The following is an 18,198-nucleotide window of genomic DNA, read 5'->3' as shown; positions in this document are numbered from 1 at the left end:
TAAAGTGGATATAAGAGCCAGGCAAACTATGCAGAGCAGTATTCTCCAAAGCATATTCTGAGGAACTATGTTCATTAGTATTAGAAGAAAACAAAACAAAAAATAAAGTCAATCAGGTTTGGGAGACACTGGACCTAACAGCCTTAGACAGGTTTCTTCACTATAGGACTTTCAGTGCTTCCAACATGTTACTTTTGGATCTCTGGGAGGGAGGATCTAGTAGGACACATTAACCAAATTTACTTCACTACAGAATTCTCGGTTATGGAGGAGCAGGATTAAGCAGGCCATGGAATACATTTTTAGGAATGTTTGAGTATAACTGATAAGAATAGTGAGAAACTCTGAGAAGAAATTTTGAAAAGGAAATAATGACTTCCAGCTTGAAGAAACTAGGGCAGATTTTATATAGAAAACAGCATTTCAGCTGAGTAGTTAGAAATCTGGCATCAGAGAGAGAGCTGAATTCTATAATGCTCTGTGCAGGGAGTGCAGCCTCTTCAATTCTCAAAGGTTGGAGGTCAATACCTGACTGAGAAGCAGGGCGAGGAGTCCTGGGCTGCAGTTCTGAATTGGGGCCTGGTGCCATCATGGAAGATGACACATTTCCACCCTGGGGTATCATAACAGTGGCAGGGCTGGTCATCCTTATTAACCCTAGAGGAAAAAAAAAAAATCTCTAGAATAGAGTACTGGAATTGACACAATGCTTGTTTTTAATGAAAATTTTCAAAGATGTAAAAAGGTATAGAAAATTTTTATACCATCATCTACCTTATTTAAATGTAAACATTCTACCCTGCCTGCTTCATATATATATGCAAATATATATAAGAAGCCTCCTACTCCTTCCCAATCTCATTCCATTCCCTCCTTCTTATCTTATATCGGGTTAACAGTTTCAAGTTTTTATCTTTTCTACATATATAAACTGTAATACTTTTTTCTGAATGCTTTTAATCTTTGTATAAGTGACACCATTTGATATGTATTGTTCAAGTTCCCTTTTCACTTAATACTATTTTTTTGAGATTCACCCATCCTGACTATAATAGTGCCCCATTTTATGGAGTCAATACAGCCATTTGCCTGCTGATGAACACTAACTTTTCATCCTTAGAATTGCAATGGCATATATTTGTCCTGTATTCCACAGACATGTAAGAGTCTCTTTAGATTACATACTTAAAATCGGTAGGTTTTAAAGTATAAGCATCTTCGATTTTACTAGATATTGGTAAACTGCACTCAAAAGCGGTTATACCTATTTATACTTTCAATAGCAGTTTGAGAACTCCTCTTGATTCACATCTTGCTAACTTCTGATACTATTAGATTTTCTAGGATTTATTAATAGCATCTACCTTTATAAGTGAAAACAGCTTATAATTATCCTCTGCTCTCGTCCTAATTTTAGCATCACATTGAAAACAATTTTGAAGTGAGTTGGAAAGCATCTTTTCTCTTTTTCTATGCTCTGAAAGAATATGTGTATCTGTTCTTTAAATATTTAGTAACATTCACCTGTAAAATCATCTGAGCCTGTGGTTATTATACTAGTTGATCCACAGGGAGACATTATTTTATTTCTTAAGTAGTTGTAGATTTTTCATTTGATATGTCTTACTAAGTCAGTTTCAGTTAAATTATACTTTCAAGAAACTTGTTAATTTGCCAAAGCTTTCAAATTTATTAGCATAAAGTTATTCATGGAATATTTTTTTCCCCATTCTTTCTAAAAACTGAGATATAATTCACATGCCATAATAAAACACACCCTTTAAAGTGTACACTTTTTTTCATTCTTTATACCGCTCATGCCTCTCTCTTATTTGTCTTACTAGGATCAATAGTTTTAGTTGTCTTTTCAGAGAAACATCTTTTGGTTTTGCTGCTCTGTTCCATTAGGTTTTTTAATTCATGAAGGTGAAAGTGAAGTCGCTCAGTCGTGTCCGACTTTTTGTGACCCTGTGGACTGTAGCCTACCAGGCTCCTCTGTCCATGGAATTCTCCAGGCAAGAGTACTGAAGTGGGTTGCCATTTTTCCTGCTCTTACCTTTATTATTTCCTTCCTCCTAAATTATTACTTTGCTATTCTTTTTCTCATTCTTATGTCAGACACTTATGTCTTTTAATTTTCAGACAGCTCTAGTATAAGGTCTGCTCTAAATATCTGAGGAGTCAAATTTTCTAGTCTACATCTCACAAGTACTATTTTCATTGCATGTTATGTGCTCAGTTGTGTCTGACCCTTTGTGACCCCATGGACTGTTGCCTGCCAGGCTCCTCTGTCCATGAAAATTTCCAGGCAAGAATACTGGAGTGGGTTGCCATTTCTCCCTCCAGAGGATCTTCCCGACACAGGGATCGAACCTGCCATCTCCTGCATTGCAGGGAGATTCTAAACCTGCTGAGCCACTGGGAAACTATTCTCATTATTTCCTTCTAAATATTTTCTAACGTCCATCTTGAATGCTTTAAAAAAAAAAAATCACTGGGTATTTAGAATACATTTTAAAACTTCTAAAAATATGAGGGATTTTAGTTTTTTCTTCTTTTTGGCCACTGACTTAACTGCACTATGGTCAGAGAAAATGATCTGTGTGATACCTGTATTTGGTATTTACTGAAACTTGCTTTTGGAATAACATAATCAGTTTATACAAATGTCATTCGTGAGAAGATTAAGAATTCTTGAATTACTAGTACAGTTTCTAAATATGTCCATGTCTAATATGTCTCAAACCATTTTAATTATATTATTTGAGCTTTCTTTAGCCTTACTAATTTTTGTTCAATCCATCAATTACTACTGGAGGTGTGTAAGAATCTTCCTTAAGATTTGCTATCTACATGAATCTGGGCCATTTTTACTTCACATATTTGAAACTAGTTTATTAAAAATACAAGTTTAGTTATCTTCCTGGATTTTTCCTTTTATTTTATACAGTCATCCTTTTTATCTCTAGCAATGCTTTTTATCTGATAAAAATATTGTCATACTCCTTTTTCTTGGTTAATATTCACCTGGATTCTCTATTTTCTTCCATCCTTTTAACTGTGAACTGAGACCTTATGTTTTATATGATTCCTCTAAGAGTACATAGCTAAATCTGAATTGCTCAATCTGATTAATCACTTTCTTTTCATCATTGCTTATAATCCACTTGCATTTATTGTTAATTACTGGTATATTTTATCATTTTATGATATCACTGTTTTTTACCCTTTTTTTTTCCTGTGCTGTTTTCCTACTTCTCCTGAATTTTACTGGACTTTTTCTCATCATGTCCTTCCTTTCAACCCCTCCACTACTAGTTTAGAAATTATACCTTCTATTTCTATTATTTTAGTGATATTTTAAAAATGTCAACAGACATATCTAAAGGCCATGTATGATCATTATTACTAAGTAAGTTAATGTTTATTTACATTTACCCAATGTTTACCAATTATTTAGCTCACCATTCCTTCTTAGCTCTTATTTCTTCCATCTTAGGTTCAATTTTCTTCTTCCTGAAGTACATCCTTGAGCAGTTCAATTAGCAAGGGTCTGTTAATGGTAAATTCTCTTAGTCTCTTTAAAAAGGTTTTTAATTCACACTACTCTTGATACTATAGCTTTTGTTTAAAATTCTAGGCTGTTAATTTTCTCGTCACTTTGAAAATATTATCCTCATGTTTCATGGCGTCAATGTTGCCACTGAGAAATTAGCTGTGGGTCTGATAATCTTCCCTTTGTAAATCATTGGGGCTTTATTTTGAATTGCTTTTAACATTCTCTCTGTTTTTCTGCTCTTCAGTTTTTCAATTTTGTGTCTAGATGTGAATTTATTTTTTTTTTGTAGGGCTCAGAATTATTGGACTTCTGAATCTGAGGACTCATGTCTTTCATCAATTCTGGAAAATTTTCATCCATTCTCTTACTATTGTCACTCCTCAATTTCCTTATCTTCTTCTGGAACTCTTTTCAGGGATATATATTAATCTTTTTCATTTTATTCTTCACTTCTCTTGATCGCTTTCATATTTCCATCTATTTATTTATTGTCTGTTGCATTCTGACTGTTGGCATTTTTTCAAATTCACCTTCCAATTCAGCTGTCTCTAATTGGCTGAATAAGTTATTCACGTCAATAATTTTAAAATTTCTGTAGATTCTAATTTCCCCCTAAATTCTCTTTGTGTTTTGATAGTGTCTTGTTCTCTTCTTAGAATTTTCATTATTTTAAACATGCTGATATTTCTATTACCTAGAATTCTGGAAAGAGGGTCTAATCTTAAATTTATAAATTCAGAGAATAAGCTCGTTTATAACCGGCAGTAAATATGAGAAATCTGCAATGGTTTGAGGTGAGAGCTTCAGTGGTTATTACCACTTTAGAACCACTTAATAACTTAGCGTTGCTGTTCCTGGGTCATTTCAGTGACACATGTCCAACATGTATGAGGACAGAGAAGACAATTCTATAACCACCCTTTCCCCAACTCGACTAGAGCCCAGACCAAGGGAGACAAGCTTCGCCTTCGGCCTCCTGTGCCAGAGAGCAAAACTTTTTCTTATTTACCTTTTACTGAAAATACTGGCTTCATCAAGGATTCTGAACTCTAACTTCCTTCTTTATGTGGACCCAAGGCAAGGCTTCCTATTTTATCCCTCTTGGCCATTAATACTCAAATCCCTTGGCTCCTGCAGCATCTCCTCACGTGTTCTGCTGCTGCTGCTAAGTCGCATCAGTCATGTCCGACTCTGTGTGACCCTACAGACAGCAGCCCATCAGGCTCCTCTGTCCCTGGGATTCTCCAGGCAAGAATAACTGGAGTGGGTTGCCATTTCCTTCTCCCTTCACCTGTTCACCGTTATTTAAATGTTCTTTGTTGCCCTGAGGATTTTTCCTTATTGTCTTACAAGCTCATCTGTGCATTAAGTGTTCTATTTTATCCGACATTTTCAGATGTTCTGTAGCTGAGACAGGGCAGTTAGGCAAATGTTTACCTGTTAAAAATGGATTTGTTTCTTTGGAACCCCACCCCACTTTCCAAAGATGGTAATCAAATAGTAAGAAAGTTCTTGGGAAATAAAAAGACATACGTTTCCTTAGTCTACAATCAGCTTCCTATCCCCAGAAACGTTTAAGCACATGCTGGCTAACATGCTCAGGAGTGATACTGTAGAATACATTCTAGCACGATGTGGGAATCTTGACTAGAGTCATGCTTCACAACTGGGGGCAATTTTGTCCCCTAAGGGATATCTGGAAAGGTCTGGAGATAGTTTGTAGGAACAACTAGGAGGAAGGTGTGGTGGTGCTACTGGCACCTGATAGGCAGAGATCAAGGATGCTGCTGAACATCCTACAAGGCACAGGACAGCTCCCCATAGGAAAGAATTATCGATTCAAAACATCAATAATGACACATGACTAAATGACTACTATGGTACCTCACTAATCTTGGGATTCTATGAAGCTATGAAAAAAAAAATGCCTATGGATTTTGTTTTCATTTCAAAAGACTCCTGCTTATCAGTCAAGTTTCTGTTGCCAATGCAAAGAGAATAAAGTAGTGTTAAGAATAATTTAGTCTAAGACATTCTAGATACACAATTCTAAAATTATTTATTATAGTTTTAAAGGTTAGTTAAGGTCTCTTTCCCTAGAAAAATTTGTTTAGTTTAACTAAATATGAAATTTTGTTTGCATCCACTGTCCCAATGGACAACAGAGAAAAAACATTCTTATTTTAAGTATGCTTGGCAGTAAAAAAAGATACCTAGGTGTTAAAATATTACTGTGACTACAGATCATTACTAATTGATTATTCTTGAAACTTTATATTTTATCACAGTGTCCTTCATTAAACAATCTAATTTCAATCTAAATCTTTTAAGTTTCCTATATTGATAATGAACTACATACATCACTAAAATTTACACTCACTTTTCAGAGATACTTAGTAAATATGCCTGCTGTTTGCCAGATACTAGGAAAGCTTGCAATTAGTGTACTGATATTGGCTTAATGGAGTCTTAACATTTTAAGGTTGGAAGGGATCTGTAATATAGTTTCTTGGACATAAATATGTTTACAGGTAACTAAGGCCAGTAACTATTAAGCCATCTGGCTGGAAGTTGAGACTAGAACCTAGATGTCCTGAGTCTCATCCTAGGTCTGGTCTTGCACTAACTATATGCAAGTTGGCTATACTCTGCTTACTCTTCTGGCTCTTCAATGGAGGCAACAGTGTTACCTAATCTCTCATCAAGCTGCCTTAACACCAAATGCTCAGATTTCTGTGGAGAACTAAACTTATTAACTCCCTATTATAGGTTCCAGGTTGGGTATTTTCCATTTACTATACAGTACTCCAAAACAGCCCAACAACACAGGTCCTGACACACAACAGGAACTCAGTGAAGGTCTGCTACATTGCTCAGGGCGCATTCATCTTCAAAAAAGAGCTCAAAAGATTATAGGGACTATTATCTCGGTGAAGAAACTGTTGCATGGAGAGGTACAGTGACGCGCCTCAGGTAAACACTAAGTGGCAGTGCCAGCATGAAAACCTAGCTACAACTCTCCATGGCCAAGTCTTCAGCTATAGTTCAGAAAGAACGGCTTTATAAACTGAGCTTCTCTATTCTGCTGCATTTCTTCAAGAGCTACTGTGGTAGGTTGGAAGTGAATGATCGGGTACAATTTCACGTACTTAGATTCTCCTTCAATCACAGCAGCTGTGCTTTTCTGGCTTATTGGAATAAAAGTGCCTACAGCAGAAGAATCCTGAAAGCTGCTAGTGCAGTGAAAATAGCACTGACCTAGGGAGTCAGATTTGCCCATTGCTACTTGACCATGGGCAAGCTGCTTCCTTTCTGTGAACTCCATAGTTTCCTCAGCTTAAAATGAGAGTACCAACTCAATTTTAACCTTCTGTGACTCACAGAAAGTGGGTTCAGTCTCTAAAGAAGAAATTTCAGGACTGCTACAAAGGTAGCAAATAATTTGTAACTCTCTCAAATTCTAAATACAGAAAAACACATACTCTCCCACATACATCTACAGATTCCACCTAAGCATGCACAAACTCCTGGATTCTCAGTCACAGAGAAAGGTGACTCTTTCTCTTTCATAACATAGAAGGCTGTGTTATGCTATAAAACACCCTGAGGATAGATGATGTTTTATTCAGTTCTATTTGCAACACTTAGCATAGGTCCCATCATACAATGAGAACTCAATAAATGTTTCCTGCATGGCTCAGGGCTCATCTACCTTTAAGTATGAGCCCCAAACATCGCAAAGACTATATATGCTCCATGCTCTGTGATTCTAGTCTCCTAAGAGTCTAGATTCATGTCTTGTTTTCCTGAACCAATCAACAGAAATGTGTCAGGAACCCCCACCTATCTTGCAGGACTCAAACGATCATACATTAGCAAATAAAGCCAAAAAAAAGGGAACTAGTCAAATGTCATACAACTGAGTGGGAGATCTCACCTGGACCGCCTGCCATGGGAAATCCCGCTTCCATCCTAACTGAATTTCCAGCTCCCATGGGTCCATTCATTCTCACATCTTGGCTCCGGTTCTGAGCCAAAGCCAGGTTGATAGCACCTTCCCCTGAAAATGATAGTCAGATTTAAAAGGAAATTATCAGAATAAGATGTAAATTTTGTTGAAAAACAGATACACAAGAGCTCTAGGTTTATGTGTTTTTAAAGAATTATGCTAAGTTTACCACCACAAAAAGGGTGAGTTCAATACTATACAGGCCTCTTTTCAACCTCACCTGACCAGGTTCACTTACATGAAGCACAAGAAGAACATAACTAATTCTCACAATACAGTAGATGGACAATCATTAATGATGTATGGCATCAGCAGAGAGCTTGGAAGGCGGAATATTTACTTTCAATCAACTCATCTTATATGTGTGTAGGAAGAAAACATTCTCAGAAAGTCTCAAATCCTGGATTACTTTTTGAGAATTTATGATCAGAAATTAGAAATATGAGTAGGTCTAACGCAGAAAGAACATACAATGGCATGGGGACACTGTGATATTTGTAAGTAAAATACCATTTTCCTTTCAACAACTGAAATATAAAGAGACATGCAGAGGAGAAACTCATGCAATGAACAGTAGATACCCTGGCTACTAATCTACCTCTGAGATATTGTAAGAGCAACATTTGTATAGGGATTTTAATGCTTAAGAAACTGTATATTATTTGAACCTCACAATAGCCTGGTAGGTAATGTCACTAGAAGTGTTCCAATTGAGTAGACTCTAAAGTTAGAGGCAATTTATTTTATTTTTTAAAAATTAGAATGACATGATGAAATTCATTTTTTAGTAAATATCATGTACCTAGAAGAATGTATGAAACAAATTCAGTTCAAAGAATAATTACAACGCAAACCTCACATAACCACTATTCACTTTAAGGAGCAGACTCCCTGTAAGCCCTTTGTGCTTCTTTAAGATCACATGCTTTTCCTTTCCCGCTGGAGTTGACTACTAAAGTAAGGGGCAATTTAAACCTCACTTAATAAAAAGATCTCTGAAACAAGTTTTGGGATGCTTCCTGAGCTTAAGCCCAAATTTTGACTATTCTTACTCTGGTAGACAGCACCACCTTGTGGACAGAAAAAAGTATAGCTAGCCTGTGGTTGAGGATCTGAAAGGCTGCATTCACCATGCTCCTTACTGTTTTAGGGCAAGATGACAAAGAATGAAGCCAATGAAGGCACAGCAGTTTCCTGTCTTGTCACGATATAGGTCAGCTAGATAAATAGATAAAATATTAACTACTGTAACCAGGCAGATAGCTTGGTAATAGGGAACAAACATCTTAACAATAAGTGACCAATCACCAGGGGCTATACAATGTTCTAAATTGCCTATGGGAGTTAGGAATAAAAGAGAAAAAGAATACAGATCTTGACGGTTTCCACCAAAGGGAAAGAACTATTAACATACTAAATTTGCGAAGACGTTCTAGGTGGAAGAACTTTTGTTTTTGAAATGGACAACAGATCATAAAAGTGGCTTGTGGCTGTTACTAACAGCTCAGATGTGGTCCTTGCCAGTCTCTCTAATCTCAATTCAAACTAGTTTCTCCTTCAATAACAAGGACTCAGTGGTGTTTTTTACTTTCTTAGGCACACAAACCCACTTTTCACCTTAAGGCCTTTGTACAAGTTGTTCTCTCTGCCTAGAGCAATTCTCCTGCACTCCTCACATAAACCATCTTCTCAATTTTCAGTTTAAGATTTTCACAAGCCCCAAAAGTCTTCTCCAATCATTTTTTCCAAGGTTAGGTCACCCTTATCAAAACATCTTGTTACTTCTTCAGAGCATATCCCATGTAGTTATTCATTCACTTATTTTCTTGTCTGCCTCCCCTTTATGGGCTTCTGAGGTAGCACTATGTAAAGAATCTGGCTGCTGATGCAGGAATGCAAGAGACACGGGCTCAATCCCTCGGTCGGGAAGATCCTCTGGAATAGGAAATGGCAACCCGCTCTAGTATTCTTGCCTGGAAAATCCCATGGACAGAGGAGCCTACAGTCCATGGGGTCACAAAAAGTCAGACATGACTGAGCACGTACACACACTCTTTTATCTGTTCTCCCAGGATAGTTATTAATAGTTATTCACAGTAACTCCATTTATTTTCAATTCCTATTTAAATGATAAATTTTATGGCCACCTTAATTATATCCTTTAAACACTGAACAGTGCCTGGTGTACATAACAGGCACTCATTAGCTATTTACTGACTATATGATGAAAAGTCATCTTATCATAACCTTACAAAGAATCATAGACATTTTTCCATATGACAATTGCATTCCAGGAAAACCTCACAGTCCATAAAAATCTCACACTGAAAATAATAGGTTTCATGGGAGAAACACTGTTGAGGCAAACTCAAAACCCATGCGGCTTTCTAACTAGAGTTCTAATGAAAACAAAAATTGGTGTAGGCAACACACCTGAACACTAGAGTGGAAATGCCTGGTTAAAGCTGGGAGGGAACGCAGATGCAGTGGAGCTTTGAGATAGTGGGGCTGCCCTCCAGGTGGGCATAGGAGGAAGTAAAGTTCGCAAGCTGAGAGCCATGCAATGCTGAGGGTGTACTTCTGGGGAAGGTACCTGAGTGTAACTTCTCATTCTCAATTTTCTGAAAAAAAGTTGAAAGGACTCCCAGCCATGTAGCAACAGATCTAACGGTTTATGGACAATTAACCTTCTAATCCTACTACTCTAACTCCCTTTGCCCAGGAAAAAAAAAAATAATGCATGAATAAACACAATTTCCACACTATACTACTGTTATTATCCTATTTACAAGCTGCACATAAGTTAGTTGTTGTCAAGGAAACACACATAGAAGAGAACACTACTGGCTCTCCAACCTGCTGACTGGGGTTGGCAGGCTATGACCCATGGGCCAAATCAAGCCTGTTGCCTGTTCAGATAAATAAGTGTTACTGGAACACAGCCACATTCACTCATTTACATATTGCTTTGACTGTTTTTTGCACTATAGCAGCAGAGCTGAGCTGTCTTGAGAGAGATCTTCTGGCCCACAGAGCCAAAAATTTTTACTCTTTGACCCTTTATAGACTCCTACTTTAAATCAGAATGAATTTACAGAGGAGTCACAAAATGTCCTCAAAAGAGATATCTCCTCAACTCCCTGGCCAAAACTCAAAAGAAGGGTATAGGGAGTGTTCTTCAATGGAGAAAAGACTGTGTCCTTGGGTGTAGGACAACCTGTTCCTCCAGCCCTGCAGCAGACACCACAATAGTGGCAATACCTCCTCTTATAACCTAAAAGGCATCAGCCCATCATCAGTTTCACAAAAGCAACAGCTGCTGCCACCACTTTCACTCCTGCCTGAATTCCCAGTGAATGTGGAAAGAGAAAAGGAGATTACCCGGAACACAGACGTACTCTAAAAGTTAAAAAAAAAAAAAAAACAAAAAACTCTTTTCTGTAGTATGATAATCACTGCCACATGTAAATTTCATAATTTCTTATAATACATGTTATCTATTTTGCTTCCATGCTGGTATTTGCATTTTAATTTATGGCTACAGGAGTCTTACTCTTTTGAAGATTTGTAGGAAGTAGGGATGATTAAGAGAAGAAACTTGGGGTCATACAGACAGTGCATTCTGCCCTGCTCACTGAAGTTCTCGAGCAAGCTATGCGTCTGCCCTTTTGGCTTTCTGAACGTCACCAAGACGGTTGGCAAGAATAAGCGTCTTACAAAAGGAGGCAGAAAGGGAGCCAAGAAGAAAGTGGTTGACCCATTTTCTAAGAAAGATTGGTATGATGTGAAAGCACCAGCTATGTTCAATACAAGGAATAGTAGGAAAGCACTGACCACAAGAACTCAAGGAAACAAAATCGCATCTAATGGCCTCAAGGGTTGTGTTTTTGAAATGAATCTTGCTGATCTGCAGAATGACAACGCTGCCTTTAGACAATTCAAGCTAATTACGGAGGATGTTCAGGGCAAAACCTGCCTGAGATTTCCATGCTATGGATCTTACCTGTGACAAAATGTGCTCAATGGTCAAAAAATGGCAGACCATGACTGAAGCACACGTTGATATCAATGTGCTTCATCTGTTCTCGTGTGTGTTTTACTAAAAAACACAACAATCAGATTCGGAAGACCTCTTATGCCCAGCACCAGCAGGTGCGCCAGATTCACAAGAAGATGATGGAAATCATGACCTGAGAGGTGCAGACAAATGACTTGAAGGAGGACGTCAATAAATTGATTCCAGACAGCACTGGAAAAGACAGAGAAAAAGCTTGCCAACCTATTTTTCCACTCTATGATGTCTTTGTTAGAAAAGTAAAAATGCTTCAGAAGCCCAAGTTTGAAGTGGGAAAACTCACGGAGCTACATGGTAAAGGTAGTAGTTCTGGAAAAGTTGCTGGAGATGAGACAGGTGCTAAAGCTGAATAAGCTAATGGATACAAGCCAACAGTCCAAGAACCTGTTTAAAATGCAGACTTTTAATGGTGACAAACAAAAGATCTTATTTGTGGTTTAAAAAAAAAAGAGAAGAAATTTGTTGTTTCCTTTCTCCACTGGAAAACACTACCACAAAGCCCTTATAATTCAGGTAAACAGGTAACACAGACTATAAAATGTTTAGGGTTTTTAAGAAACTGCTTATACGTTTCTTATTAAAAAAATGCATGCTGATGCGCTTATAAAACATGAACTATATGGTGTTATTAACAATAGCTGTTTGACTTCTGCTCTTCCCAAAAGTTCATCCTATATTTAATAGATTACAGTGAATTAATTTTACTTTTCTGAATCCTTTCGAACAATCAAAACAAACTGGTTATTGTTAAACCACTATTCTCTTATTTATCAAATTATGGAATTCACCTCATTTCTCAATCTATCTCTTAACAATCTGTTTGTTATTATTGCTCCTTTGGGGCACAACAACCTATAATCTTAACTGCACAAAATGTGTCTCACTCCTAAACATAAAATGTTGACCTTTCAGTTACTGAGGTTTTGTGGAACTTTTAGGTCCTATGCAAGCATAGGGTCAGAAGGGCTTGGCTGACAAGGGCAAGAGAAGGCTGGAATCACTCACTGGTTGCCACCTTGTTTGCATCAACGCAGAAAGGGGAAAGAAGGTTTTAGTACACTGGGCACCAAAAGAGAGACGCTCCTCTGTGCTTCCTCATACTTGGTAGTTACATCTCTCAGGTTTATCTCCCTCATCAAGGTCATGAGCTCCTTCTGAGTTCATAAAGGCAAAGCCTATATTTTGCTTATCATGTATTCCAAGAGCTGAAGCAAACTAGTGCTATTATATATTTGCTTCCTTTACTTTCATTCAGCATATGTTTATTAAAGAACTTAACATGTACAGGCAAGTAAAGATACAACAGTCAACAAAACAAGATATGGTTTCTGCCCCTACTGGAGCTTGGAGTCCATGGGGGAACAAAACAATCATCAAAATAATTGCTCTAGTGAAAGTGTAAGAAATGATCAGAGCAGGGGAAAACCAGACTTTTGCAAGAGCATGTGAAAAAAGATTCTGATTCAGTCAAGGAGTTCAGAAAACACATCCTTAAGATTGAAGCTGATACTTGAAGGCTGGGTATATAACTAACAGAAAGGGGAATGGTAGGGAACAATATCCATACAGAGGAGACATAAATGCAAAGGTCCTGTGACAGGAAGAAGAAATGTATAATCAAGGAACCAAAAGAATGCTGAAGAGGCTAGGACAGACACCAAGGAGGAGGGAGAAGAGCTGGACAAGATAAGGTTAGATGAGAAATGTAAAGGTCAGACTATGCAAAGCCCGAGGTCACAATACAGAGTTTGGACATTATTCTGCAAATAATGGCCAGTCATAGCACGGTTTTAGGTGTGTGTGTACTGTATTTTCATTTTTAAAAGATCATGCTGACAAAAACATCTGCAAATGAATACGGCTACAAAGGGATTGTTCAGGGCCTCTGTTAGATAAATAAAAAAATAAATACTAAATCAGGCATATTGGGTGAAAGGAAGCAGATGAAATTAGGTATTTTTTTAAGGGTTTTTTTTTTTTTTTTTTTTTTTGATGTGGACCATTTTTAAAGTCTTTATCGATTTGTTGCAATATTGTTTCTCCTTTAAGTTTCGGTTTTTGGCCTCGAGGTATATGGGGTCTTAAGCTTCCTGACCACGGATCAAACCCACACCCACTGCACTGGAGGCAAAGTCTTTACCACTGGACAGCAAGTGTCTTAGTTTCGTAGCTGCAGTCACCATCCACGGTGATTTTGGAGCCCAAGAAAACACAATCTGTCACTGTTTCCACTTTTCCCCCAACTATTTGCCATGAAGTGATGGGACCGGATGCCTGATCTTAAGTTTTTTCAGTGTTGAGTTTTAAGCCAGCTTTTTCACTCTTCTCTTTCACCTTCATCAAGAGGCTCTTTACTTCCTCTTGGCTTTCTAGCATCAGAGTGGTATCATCTGCATATCTGAGGTTGTTGATATTTCTCCCGGCAATCTTGATTTCAGTCTGAGCTTCATTCAGCTTGGCATTTTGCATGATGTACTGTGTATATAAGTTAAAAAAGCAGGGTGACAATAATAGCCTTGACAAACTTCTTTTTCAGTTTTGCATCAGTTTGTTGTTCCATGTCCGGTTCTGACTTGCTTCTTGACCTGCACATAGGTTTCTTAGGAGGCAGGTAAGGTGGTCTGGTATATTCTCATCTTTTTAAGAATTTCCCACAGTTTGTTGTTATCCACACAGTCAAAGGCTTTAAAGTAGTCAATGAAGCAGAAGTAGATGTTCTGGAATTTCCTTACTTTCTCTATGACCCAACACATGTTAGCAATTTGATCTCTAGTTGCCCTGCATTTTCTAAGTTAAGCTTGTACATCTGGAAGTTCTCGGTTCATGTACTGCTGAAGCCTAGTTTGAAAGATTTGAGCATTACATTGCTATCATGTGAAATGAGTGTAATTGTATGGTAGTTAGAACATTTTTTGGCATTGCCCTTCTTTGGGACTGGAATGAAAACTGACCTTTTCCAGTCCTGTGGCCACTGATGAGTTTTCCAAATTCGCTGACATATTGAGTGCAGCACTTTAACAGTTTCATCTTTTTTAGGATTTGAAATAGCTCAGCTGGAATTCCATCACCTCCACTAGCTTTGTTTGTAGCAATGCTTCCTAAGGCCCACTTGATTTCACACTCTGGGATGTATAGTTCTAGGTAAGTGATCACACCATTGTGGTTTTCTGGGACATTAAGATCTTTTTGTACAGGTCTTCTGTGTATACTTGTCACCTCTTCTTAATATCTTCTGCTTCTGTTAGGTCCTTACCATTTCAGTCCTTTATTGTGCCCATCTTTACATGAAATGTTCCTTTGGTATCTCCAACTTTCTTGAAGGGATCTCTAGTCTTCCCCATTCTATTGTTTTCTTCTATTTCTGTACACTGTTCACATATGAAGGTCTTATCTCTCCTTCCTATTCTCTGGAACTCTGCATTCAGCTGGGTATACTTTTCCTTTCTTCTTTGCCTTTTGCTTCTCTTCTTTTCTCAGCTATCTGTAAGGCCTCCTCAGACAGCTACTTTGCCTTCTTGCCTTTCTTTTTCTTTGGGATGGTTTTGGTTACCGCCTCCTGTATACAATGTTACGACCTCGGTCCATAGTTCTTCAGGCACTCTATCTACCAGATCTAATCCCTTAATCTATTCATCACCTCCACTGTATCATCATAAGGGATATGATATAGGTCATAACTGAATGGCCTAGTGGTTTTTCCTACTTTCTTCAATTTAAGCCTGAATTTTGCAATAAGGAGCTGATAATCTGAGACACAGTCAGTTCCAGGTCTTATTTTTGCTGACTATATAGAGCTACTCCATCATTGGCTGTAAAGAATATAATCAATCTGATACCTGGTGATGTCCATATGTAGAGTCATCTCTTGTGTTGTTGGAAGAGGGTGTTTGCTGTGACCAGCGTGTTCTCTTGACAAAACTCTGTTAGCCTTTGCCTTGCTTCATTTTGTACTCCAAGGCCAAACTTGCCTGTTATCCTAGGTATTTCCTGAAATCCTACTTTTGCATTTCACTCTCCTAAGATGAAAAGGACATCTTTTTTAGTGTTAGTTCTAGAGGTCTTGTAGGTCTTCATAGAATCAGTCAACTTCAGCTTCTTCAGCATTAGTGGTTGGGGAATAGACTTGGATTACCGTGATGTTGAATGGTTTGCTTGGAAATGAACGGAGATCATTCTGTTGTTTTTGAGACTGCACCCAAGTATTGCATTTCAGACTCAATTGTTGACTATGAGGGCTACTCCATTTCTTCTAAGGGATACTTGCCCACAGTAGTAGATATAATGGTCATGTCAATTAAATTTGTCCATTCCTGTCCATTTTACTTCACTGACTTCTAAAATGTTGATATTCACTCTTGCCATCTCCTGCTTGACCATATCCAATTTACCTTGATTCATGGACCTAACACTGCAGGTTCCTATGCAACACTGTTCTTTACAGCACCAGACTTTACTTTCACCACCAGACACACACAGCACCAAGCAATGTTTCCACTTTGGCCCAGCTCTCTTTCTGGAGCTATTTCTCTGCTTTTCCCCAGTAGTATATTGGGCACCTACTGACCTGGGAAGCTCATCTTCCAGTATCATATTTTTTGCCTTTTCACACTGTTCGTGGGGTTCTTAAGGCAAAAATACTGGAGTGGTTTGCCATTCTCTTCTCCAGTGGACCACATTTTGTCACAGCTTCTTTGAGTTATGCAAGCTCCTTCACCACCACAAGGCTCTGATCCATGTGATCAGTTTGGTTAGCTTTCTGTGAGTTACTTGGCACTGTGAATTCAACTTAAGAGGAAGAGACAAAGCGGCCCATGCTATAAATCATGCTATATTCTAGTATTCCTATAATCTGGAACCAGACACGTACCTTCAATCTGAACGGAGAGAATTCCCAGATCCCGAAGCTGCTGGTTGTTGCTCTGAGCCAGGATCCGAAGCCGCTCCGCTGCTTCCCGGGGGATATTGAACGTCACACGCACACTATTCCAGGGCTCCACCTTCTGTACCTTTAGCTTGCTGGATTCTTGGTCATGAAAGGAAGAGAATAATATTAGTAATGTTTTAGCCATCAGAAGACATGGAATGAACAACAACAAGGAAGTAAAAGAACAAGGTAGAATACCAGTATGGAGTAGCTGAGATAGCTTAAGCTTTGGTATTAGACCTTAAACTTAATCCCAGCTTTACCACTTAGCACCTGGGAAATCATGAACAAGTTATTTAACATTTCTGAAACTTACCTTTCTCTTTTCTAAAACCATGAAAAAACTACTTCATGAGACTGTGAGTGCTAAATTATATAATAATATGCCTAAAATCTAGCATAGCACCTGACATACCATAGGCACTTAGTAGATGGAAAGCAGTAAGATGGAGTAAGGATCATATGAGAGAAGGGAGAGATAAGCTTAAATTACTAGAATAAGGTCTACTTCTAGACTCAGTTTAATGTATGTGAACTGAGAAACTAAGAAAATTTAAGTTTCAGATTTTAAGAGAAATTCTATAAAAATTCAACTGGCAGATATGCCAACTGTAGGATATCAGGGAACATGCAGCTACAATTCACTAAACTTGTTTAAAGAAAGAGCACTGAAAAGGAAGATAGTAGATTCACTTATAAAATGTTAAGTAATAATTATACTTCTTCAAATGAAAAAGTTGAACTTTTAGTACTCATATTTAAATTTTCACTGAGCATCTCTGTGACACATATTCATAGATATAGGGAGCAAACATTTCTTCCAATGTCCTGTAAATGCTTCAGTTTAAGGAAGGCTTAAGTCTTGATTCTTTACGTCTCTGATTTTTAATCTTTTTCTATGTTAAACAAGAGTAGAATTTCCATTGAAGCACACCAAACTGAGGAGAAAAGCAACATAAATCTCACAACTATATTTCAGTTAGGATAAGAAAACATTACATTTCAGCAAACCTGAAAAGTCAATGCAAACTTCGAAGATGTTTTTAAATTATAATGCAAAAGTTAAACTAACTGAGGAGGTAATGTTGTTTGTAATTATAGTTTACAGATGGAAAGCAAATCCCAGGTCCAGTTAGATAATAATAACAAAAAAAAACATTTTTTCCCCAACAACCCCAGACAAAATAATTTTCCCTTTTGTTATAAACTCAGCTACATCAAATCTTTTGCAGCCTCTATTCAATTATACATTCAAGCATTGAGAAAATGGTCATTTAGGCATATATGTCCTTAAAATAAGAAATTTACATGGATAGGGGAAAGTATCTACATGTTACCTAAAAGCCCCTTCTACCTCCAAAACCATTATACATTATCAGTTTATCCAGACATGGAGTCCACTTGTTCTAATATGGAAAAAAAGAGACCACTGGCTAAGAGCACTGAAATATATAATACAGGAAATTTAGGAAGGATTATGCATGATTCAGTCCAAATGTATTTTATAGGGGAGGAAACTGAAGCCCAGAAAATCTAAGAGATTTACCCAGAATCCAGTAGCTGCTGCTGCTAAGTCACTTCAGTTGTGTTCGACCCTGTGCGACTCCATAAACAGCAGCCCACCAGGCTCT

General features: G+C 37.7%; 1 protein-coding gene and 1 pseudogene across 9 annotated transcripts in view; one reads left to right on the top strand and one right to left on the bottom strand.

Moving 5' to 3' along the window:
* NCOA6 (nuclear receptor coactivator 6) overlaps nucleotides 1-18,198 on the bottom strand; it is a 91,706-nt gene that overhangs the window by 34,100 nt on the left and 39,408 nt on the right. For 8 of the 9 annotated variants that reach the window (XR_005722279.1, XM_040247482.1, XM_040247484.1 and 5 more), the window contains 3 exons: nucleotides 16,511-16,666; nucleotides 7,497-7,619; nucleotides 529-657 (listed from right to left, as the gene is read on the bottom strand). Coding sequence is in view for 8 of the 9 variants with exons in the window: in XM_040247482.1 (XP_040103416.1) it covers nucleotides 529-657; nucleotides 7,497-7,619; nucleotides 16,511-16,666 (408 nt within the window). In the remaining variant the exon portion in view is untranslated. Of the gene's footprint in view, nucleotides 1-528; nucleotides 658-3,465; nucleotides 3,554-7,496; nucleotides 7,620-16,510; nucleotides 16,667-18,198 lie in introns of those variants that run through there. The other variant, XM_040247487.1, reaches the window with a different exon arrangement.
* Nucleotides 11,149-12,108, top strand: LOC120869403 (annotated as a pseudogene).

The sequence above is a fragment of the Oryx dammah genome, unplaced genomic scaffold (assembly GCF_014754425.2).
Source record: "Oryx dammah isolate SB20612 unplaced genomic scaffold, SCBI_Odam_1.1 HiC_scaffold_10, whole genome shotgun sequence".
In the NCBI taxonomy this organism is placed as follows: domain Eukaryota; kingdom Metazoa; phylum Chordata; class Mammalia; order Artiodactyla; family Bovidae; genus Oryx; species Oryx dammah.
Note: the sequence above shows the minus strand (reverse complement) of the source record. Positions and strands in the feature narration are given on the sequence as shown.